The sequence below is a fragment of the Peromyscus maniculatus genome, chromosome 6 (genome assembly GCF_049852395.1).
Source record: "Peromyscus maniculatus bairdii isolate BWxNUB_F1_BW_parent chromosome 6, HU_Pman_BW_mat_3.1, whole genome shotgun sequence".
Classification (NCBI taxonomy): Eukaryota; Metazoa; Chordata; class Mammalia; order Rodentia; family Cricetidae; genus Peromyscus; species Peromyscus maniculatus.
This window is the reverse complement of record NC_134857.1, coordinates 102,557,660-102,566,607: the sequence shown is the minus strand read 5'-3', so window position 1 is coordinate 102,566,607 and position 8,948 is coordinate 102,557,660. Positions and strand designations below refer to the sequence as shown.

The window sequence follows — 8,948 nt, the reverse complement described above, 5'->3', positions numbered from 1 at the left end:
CTCCAGCAAAGCAGGTGTAAACTGCCCTGTGTATTAGCAAATGTGGGGTAACTACCCCACTTTTCAAATTGGTAGTGCTACTTTGGGTACTCTGACTCAGACTAAGATAACCCTGAATAAATTGTTAATGATGTTTCTGTTTAGTAAATGAAAGCAGCTTTAGGAAATTGATTCTGCAGGAGGAAGAAATGAACATTTGTGTTAGTTTTGTTTGTACAGAATTTGCAACCACATAACCATTTAATATCATTTTCAACTTTAGAGCACAGTATGTCAGATGTCTTTGCAGCACAAATTTTCCAAAACACAAATGGAAATAGTCCATGTCCTTGACCAGTAGATGGCACTCCTATACTCTGATGAAGGCAAGTATCAACATAAGGTAATTACCCATTTCATAATTGGACTTTCCATCCTGCTTCCCATCCCCACAAAACGTCCACTTTAGCTTCCATTCTATATCATGCAGCTACCTTACCTACACATTTAGGTCTTTAAGTGCCTGTGAATGTCTTGCTGGCATTGTCTAGTTGTTCTTTTGAGAACACTTTTTATGTTATTATAAAGGGAACTGATGTCTGATATAGCTCAGTGGGTAAAGCGCTTTCACAACAAATGAGGGGGCCTGAGTTGTGATCCTAGCACCCACATAAAACCTGGGCATAGTGGTACATGTCTGTAATCCCAATGCTGAGAGGGCAGTAGATACAGGAGGGTCCCCAGATTTTCTGGCCTGCGAATCACTGATGGATGAGCTTTGGATTTAGTAAGTGATCCCATTCCCCAAAATGTGGTGAAGAGCAATAAAGATATTCAGTGTCAACATCTGGTCTCCATACACCCCCCCGACACACACACATGTGTATAAGCACGGCTGTACATGAACACGTACATACATAAACATGTACACACAGACACATAGACACAAAAGGAAGGAAAAAAAGGAAAATACAAGAGCTTCTTGATATTGAGAATCTAAGACAGTAACAACAAGACATTGAAACAAACACAGGGTCTTTCTGAGCCAGAATGGATGGTGAGCCCATGAAGGCAGCCATATTTAACAATGTAGGATTATATTTCTCTCTCCCACTCCATGCTCACTAACATCCCAACACTCTCCCCTGCCCCCTGTGGCCCATTCCCAGATGGCTGCTTAAGAAAGGGAGAGTTATTGGTTGTTGTTGTTAGTGATATATATATATGTATATATATATATATCACTATATATATATATGTATATATATCACTATATATATATCTCACTAACAACATATTATATATGTATATAATAGGTATGTATATGTATATATACATATATATAATATATATTATATTATGAAAAGAGTTTAGAAATCCAGTCTGATCACCCCATTTTAAAGGTGCTTGAACTACATCCCAAAGAGATGAGGTGGCTTTCTCAAGTTCACGCTAGTTAGTCTAAGACTGGGCCATAACCAAGAGTTCTGATTAGCATGGCGAGACTCGCTCACACACAGGCCCAGGGAGAGAGAACTGACGAGAATTTCCATTCACTCAAAGGAAAGTTTTCAGTCTACATCTTGGACCATTTTCTGTAGAATAAAGGACACCTGATTCTCTTCTATACATTTTTTGAGGACCAACTACATATAAAGGACCACTCGAGATGTTTTATGTGTGATGCTGTTCAGATGGGTAGGCTTCTGGAATCCGGTGCCTGTGGTGTGACACCTTGCACAGCCTTGGTGCAGTGGGAAGAGGCTTGGACCTGCCTAGGCTCAGTGTGCTGGGCTCTGCTGACTCCCCATGGGAGACCTTGATTTTGGGGGATGTGGGGATGTGGGGTGGCTTGGGAAAGATGGCTGGGGATAGGAGGAGGGAGGGGGGGTCTGTGGATAGCATGTGGAGTGAGTAGAAAATTTCTTAATGAAGAAAAAAATTGTTGAGAAAAATTACAACTCAGTACCCATACACAAATAAAATATTTAAAATACGATCATCAATACATGTGCCAAAAACCTTCTTTTTTTTGTCCTAAGGAAACACTACTTACAAAGCAATGTGAGAACAATGTTTATTTTCTTTTAAAATAACAGTTCATGTATATCTTAATGAACATAAAACAGAAGAAGTCCTAATTAGCTTTTCCATGTTAGACTACGAGAAGACTGGAAATCTATCAATGCTCATGAAAGGATGACTCTTCCTGGCGTTGACATCATGGAGAGAGAAGTCTAACAAGAGTGTAGCTCTTCAGTGTTGCTCCAGCTCCAAGAAGCTTGCCTATTCCTTCTTAAAGAACCGCTTGGCTTCGACTCCTTCATATATGTAGGTCTGAAAGATGTTAACAAACATAAAAAAGTGCCATTAATATAAAATCCCAAATTAAGAAAAATAATACTGTTAGAGGCTGTCCTACCATATCCTGATATTTGATAGAAGCAGTTTATGAAGCTATAGGATAGAACTGTTAAAATTACATTTTGGGTAGTAGATATTTATGGTTTTTGTTAGAACGGGAATTAATTTATGTATATATGATGTTTATTCTCCTCAATAAATAAATAAATGTCATACACAGATATGAAATAAGTAACAGTTTACTTATTAAAGCTGTGTCTTAGGGTTTTATTGCTGTGAAGAGACACTATGACCATGGCAACTCTTATGAAGGAAAACATTTAATTGCGGCTAGCTTGCAGTTTCAGAGTTTCCACTATCATCTTGGTGAGATTTGGCAGCATACAGGCAGACATGGTGCTGGGGAATAGTTGAGAGTTCTACATCTTGATCCTTAGGCAGCAGAAGTGCACTCTGTACCACACTGGGCATAGCTGGAGCATAGGAGACCTCAAAGGCCACCCCCCTCAAGAGTGACGCACTTCCTCCAACAAGGCCATAGATACTTCAACAAAGCCACACCTCCTAATAGTGACACTCCCTGTTTGGGACATTTTTTATTTCAAACCACCATGTTCCACTCCCTGGATCCCATGGGCTTGTAACCATATCTCAATGCAAAAATGCATTCAGTCCAACTTCAAAAATCCTCATAGACTATAACAGTCTCAAACTTAGTTAAAAGTCTAAAGTTCAGTGTCTCTTCTGAGATTCATGCAGTCTCTTAACTGTAATTGCCTGTAAAATCAAAATAAAAAGCAGATCATGTACTTCCAACATATAATGGCACCAGATATTCATCACCTTCAAAACCTAGGGAAGGGACCATAATGGGGAAATACTTAATCAAAGCAAGACTGAAAACCAGCTGCACAAACTCCGAACTCTGCATCTCCATGTCTAATGTCGAAATCCTCTTCAAATCTCCAACTCTGTTCAGCTTTATTGACTGCATACACTTCTTTTTCTTGGGCTGGTTCCAATCCCTGTTAGCAGCTCTCTTTGGCAAGAATTCCATGGCTCTGGCATCTCTAACATCTTGGGGTCTCCAGGGTAACCACATAGTCACTTTCACAGCTTCCCACAATGGTCTCTCTGGGACTCCACGCTGGGAAACTCCTGATGCAATCCTGGCCCCAGAGGCTTTCCTTAGTCTCTGAGGAAGATTCCATAATCCTTTTCTTCTGTTCTTGACTCTAAAGCTAGAAGCACCAAAGCTACCAAGTTCTGCTGCTTGCTGGGGCTGGAACATGGTCCCCTTGCTCAGTTGCATCTGCATGAGCTTTCTGATTTTGATGGTTTCCTTCACTGCCTAAGCTTGGCTGTCTTGTCCTACAACTTGCTCTGTAGACTACACTACCATGAACTTAGAGATCTTTCAGTTACATCTTCACCAGATTTCTGTTTCTGATGGTTTCCTTCACTGCCTAAGCTTGGCTCTCCTGGAACTTGCTCTGTAGACCAGGCTGACCTCAAACTCAGGGATCTGCCAGCCTCTGCCTTCCCAGTATGGTGATTAAAGGCATGTACCACCACACTGGAGCTAAGCTTTTCTTTAATTCCTTTTTACAACTTGGAAACTTAGTTGGGTGGGATCTTGCCCTGAGGTCACCACTCCTTTTATTACATTTCTGAATCTGTTTATCTCCTTGAACACAGGACTTAGCTTCATTTTTCTTCCTGGTGCTCCTTTTCTCCTCAGTTTGTACATTTTGTATTTTTGCTTGCTCATCTTGCTCCCTTGGGTTATAAATCTTCATAAGAGTTAATACTAATAACCATGAGACAGAGTCCATTACTAGACTGTCTTGAGACTTCCTCTGGCAATGGAAAATTAATCCAAAACTCTTCACCGTAGTCTTGGCCAGACTTTTCAAACAAGGCAAGAAGCAGTAACATTCATCACCATTATATCACAAGAATGATCTCTAGCCAACATACTAAAATTCTTCTCCTCCAAAAGCACTTGACTTAGGCCCCCACAGTTCAAATTATCCTCATCACTATTGCCTTCCAGGTTCCTAGTTGTACAGCCCATTAAGCAGCACTTAAAGCATCCACTGCACTCCTTACCCAAACTTCCAAAGTCCAAGTTCTTCCAAACAAAAGCATGGTCAGTCCTATTACAGCAATGCCCCAGTCGTGGTACCAACTGTTGTCTTAGGGTTTTATAGGGTTTTATTGCTGTGAACACCGTGACCATGGCATTTATTATAAAGGAAACATTTAATTGGGGCTAACTTAAGTTTCCATTATCATCATGGTGGGACATGAAAGCATGCAGGCAGACATGGTGCTAGAGAAGGAGCTGAGAATTCGACATCTTGATCCACAGACAACAGAAGTGGACACTGTGTTACACTGGGCATAGCTGGAGCATCAGAGACCTCAAACCCACCCCCATGTGACATGGACTTCCTCCAATAAGGTCATACATACTCCAACAAAGCCATACCTCTTAATAGTGCCACTCAATATGGGGTCATTTTCTTTCAAAGCACTACAAGGAGTTACTCACAGTGACAAAATTCTTGTTCATAATCATTTTTGTCTTTGGAACATAGTTAGAAATTTTTCTTACAACTTACCTGAATTAGTTCATCACCAGAAATTTCACAGATATCAATTAGCTCCTTTCCATTATCAACACGTTTGAATTTTCCAATAAGTTTATTTCCTTCAAGGGTCATGGAACCCTGCATCACAATAACAAGACAGCATTTTTATGGTCTTGCATGTCTCTAACACGATTTCCAGTTTTACAGACCCACATCTTCTTCACTCAGTGACCCTATGCACTCTATGAAGTAATACATTTCCTCCATTTTATGTCTACAGAGACTGTGAAATGTCATAGCGATTCCTCGAAAGTCAGAAAGAGATTGGACATGCGCTGTGGGAGTCCAGGCTGTACCAGGAACTACTAGGCACCACTCCACTGACAATTGCTATAGGCTGACTTCTACTGCAGGGGAGTAGTGATGACATTAGTGATGAAATACTCAGCAGTTAGACTGTCGTGGCAGGCTGAGGAGAGAACTGACAACACAAGCCTGGGGACCTGAATTCAAGTCCCCGGAATCCATGTGAAAAGCCAGGTGTGTTCACAAATGCCCGTGACACTGATGCTGTAGAGACCGGAGGCTCATGGGGCTTTGTGAGCGCCAGCCTCCCTCCAGGTTCAGTGAGATACCCTGTTTCAAGGGGGTAAGATGCACAGCAGTGGAGCGGGGCACTCGATGTCCTCCTCTGGCCTCTCCATGTGCACTTGGGCATGGGCACACACACACACACACACACACACACACACACACACACACACACACACACACACGTCACTGCAAACATACTTGACTAGAAAAAACTCTGAGGCAAAAAAAAACTTTTTTCTTTCAGTTTTTCAAAAGAAGTTTCTGTGTAGCCCTGGCCATGCTGGAACTCACTGTGTAGCCCAGGCTGGCATCAAACTCAGAGATCCACCTGCCTCTGACTCCCAAGTGCTGGGATTCATGGCTGTGTCACCAACAACCACGTTTTGTTTTTTTTTTTTGTTTTTTTTTTTTTACATCCTGACCAAAGATTCCCCATCCTGGATCCTCCTGATCCACCCCACCTCCCCTCTGCCACCCACCTACCCTGCATCCACTTCTCTGTTTCTATTCAGAAAAGGGCAGACCTCCCATTGCTGTCAACAAAGCATGGCATATCAAGTTGACCTAAGACGAGGCACCTCCCCTCTTATTGAGGCTGAAGAAGGCAACCCAGTACTAGGAGAAGAGTCCCAAGAGTAGGAAAAAGAGCTGGAGACAGCCCTGCTCCCACTGTTAGGATTCCCACAAGAAGACGAAGCTACACAACTGTCACATATATGCAGAGGGCCTAGGTCAGTCCCATGCAGCCTCCCTAGTTGTCAGTTCTGTCTCTGTGCATCACTATGAGCCATGGTTAGTTGATTCTGTGAGTTTTCTTGTGGTGACCTTGACCCCTCAGCTTCCTACAATCCTTCCCCCTCTTCTGCAGAATTCCCTGAGCTCCACCTAATGGTTGGAGAAAGGGACATTCTTAATGACCTACCATGAATTAGACTTTCACATTTCGCTACTCACCCATTCATTAATTTTTTAAATCAATGTTTATTGAGATGAGATCTCATGTAGCCCAGGCTACCCTCAAATGTACTCTGTATGTTAGGAAAAGCTTGACTTTCTGATTCTACTGACTCCAGTTCCCAAGTCCTGGAATTATGGGCACGTGTGATGATGCCCAAGTTTGATACAGTGCTAGAAACATAACCCATGGTTTTGTGCTTGCTGCACTCTCCTGATTCAGTTACATTTTTGGCTTCTCAGTTTATTGTCCAAATACATTTATAAACAGTTATTGTGTTTGAATATCATAATCACTAAAACCTTGTGGTCTCTAGCATGAAGAGTTGAAAATATAGAATTTTAGATTTCCTCAGTCCATTTAAGAGAATTACTATGAATCTGTTCATCATAGTATTTTCATATATGCATATTATAACAAAATATTATATTTAAACACTTTGTCAATGATGTTGTATAATAAATATGAACAGACTTTGTTGGCCTCTTCAATAAATGAAGGAAGTTTGCATTAGTTGAACCATTCCATGAGATGAACTACTTTGTATTTGTAAAAAATGAAGAATATATAGATTTAAAAAAAAGTCTTACTTTGAGTTCCGTTCCATCTGCTAGACTATAGTCAAAGTTGACACCGAGTTCAAACACAACGTCAATGGTTCGAAACCTGCAAGATTCTTTAATAGTGAATTTATTCCCTTCTTGCCTAATGGTCAATTTCAAATTGTCATGAGCTGCAAGCTTCCTTTTCACCAAGTTAATGCCTGCAAGAGGAGAGATTGGGAGGAACATGAAATGAAAATGCAACAGAAAGTGTTTCCCATTCTTAGCTCTGCTTTGGTCTGCTTGTCTGTATTTATTTTGTGGGTGGAGAAGAAAGAGCAAACAGTATCCTGTGTGCACAGCAACACTGAGATGCTGTTAGAGAAAGGGAAAGTTCTGGCAAATCCAGAGAAATGGTTCAAGTAGCTTTTCTACACTAAGAAAATGTAAATGAAGCAGCAAACTGTAGCACCTCAGCTCTGGGTCATTTTAACAAGCTTAACAAACGTTTGCTTCAGCGTTCAGTCCAATTGCATCAATGTCAAATGAAGGATTAAGAGGGGTATTCATTTATTAAAAGGAACACAAGTCCAGTTCGGGATATTTATTCATTTCCAACACTACTTTGCTTTGAAATTGCCTTTATTTATTGTTTGGCCGTTGTTTGAAACTGGGTTTTGGTACATACCCCAGGCAGCTCCAAACTTGCTGCATAGGCCAGGCTAGCCTTTAATTCAAAAGCCTCCCACTTTGCTCTCAAAAGTGTTGAGATCATAGGCATATAGCACCATGCTTTGCTTGTTGCACAATTATATTTTTGTGGCATTTTTGATTGCCCCAAGCCAGAAAATTTTGAGATATTATGATTAAATTCATTATAATATGAATGTACGAATTTTATAAACTTAAATTTGGAAAGTCTCATACTTTAGAGAAAGTATGAGACATAACTATGAAGATTCTATTTTGGGAAATGATACACTTTTTTGGTCCAATTTTTAGTGAAGGTTGCCAGAATATTATTAGACATTTTTAATGTAGTCAAATTAAACCTCTAAAAAGAATACACAGCTTTTTGTGGTTATTCCTAAAGTTACATAACAAAGAGAAAAGAATTAAATAGAGTTTATTCAAGCTGAGTTTTGATAAAAATTATATTCTTACTTTATTAAAAGTCCTTTGTTCCTTTACCTCCTATAATCCAGTGTTATTTTAAACTCTGGAAATTATCATAACTCACTACAAATGTCTTTCTTCTAACAAACACAAACATGTCAGTTTTCAGTTACATAGGTGTAATTAGCAAGAAAGGGAAGAAAACCCAGGGGCTCTAACACTTGCCCTAGGGGACAAGATGTCTTCCTAAAGCAGGAAGTGTGGACATGGATTTCCAGACTCTGTACAATCACACCTGGAGCCTTACACATCACCAGTCATTCCCTAACACACAGAGAGAGGAAAGCAAACATGAACCGCCCAGGTAGAAACCAGTCCTTACCCATTTTCTCCATGAACTTATCATAGTTCTCATTCCGGTCTACTTTCCAACTGCCGTCAAATGCCATGATCTCAGCCGTGTGTGCCTCTGGAAAAGCAGAGATTCAGTCCTGTCCACAAGAGAGAATTTATTCTACTTCTTATCTTCAAACCAATTCATACTGTGATGTGGAAGTTTAAAGTTCAAGAGATTGCCTGACTGCTATATATGCCATGCCCCTTTGGTTTCCCTTTCCATGCTTTCATTGAATCTATATCTGAGATTCAAAAAAAAATAAATTTGATAATCACACCTATTCTGTCTTCAACCACACATGTGGGCATTTTTATCTCAAGAATTAGGGCCAGGGGTGGTGGCACATACCTTTAATCCCAGCCCTCAGGAGGCAGAGGCAGACAGAGCTCCATGAGTTCCAGCCT

General features: G+C 40.5%; 1 protein-coding gene across 5 annotated transcripts in view; it reads right to left on the bottom strand.

Annotated features, from left to right (window-relative positions):
• Positions 1–2,042: 2,042 nt before the first annotated feature.
• LOC143273978 (fatty acid-binding protein, intestinal-like) overlaps positions 2,043–8,948 on the bottom strand; it is a 41,046-nt gene continuing 34,140 nt past the window's right edge. For 4 of the 5 annotated variants that reach the window (XM_076574905.1, XM_076574903.1, XM_076574906.1 and 1 more), the window contains 4 exons: positions 8,530–8,638; positions 7,080–7,252; positions 4,971–5,078; positions 2,043–2,316 (listed from right to left, as the gene is read on the bottom strand). In XM_076574905.1, coding sequence (XP_076431020.1) covers positions 2,266–2,316; positions 4,971–5,078; positions 7,080–7,252; positions 8,530–8,596 — 399 coding nt within the window. In that variant the 5' untranslated portion in view covers positions 8,597–8,638 and the 3' untranslated portion in view covers positions 2,043–2,265. The remainder of the gene's footprint in view (positions 2,317–4,970; positions 5,079–7,079; positions 7,253–8,529; positions 8,639–8,948) is intronic. The other variant, XM_076574908.1, reaches the window with a different exon arrangement.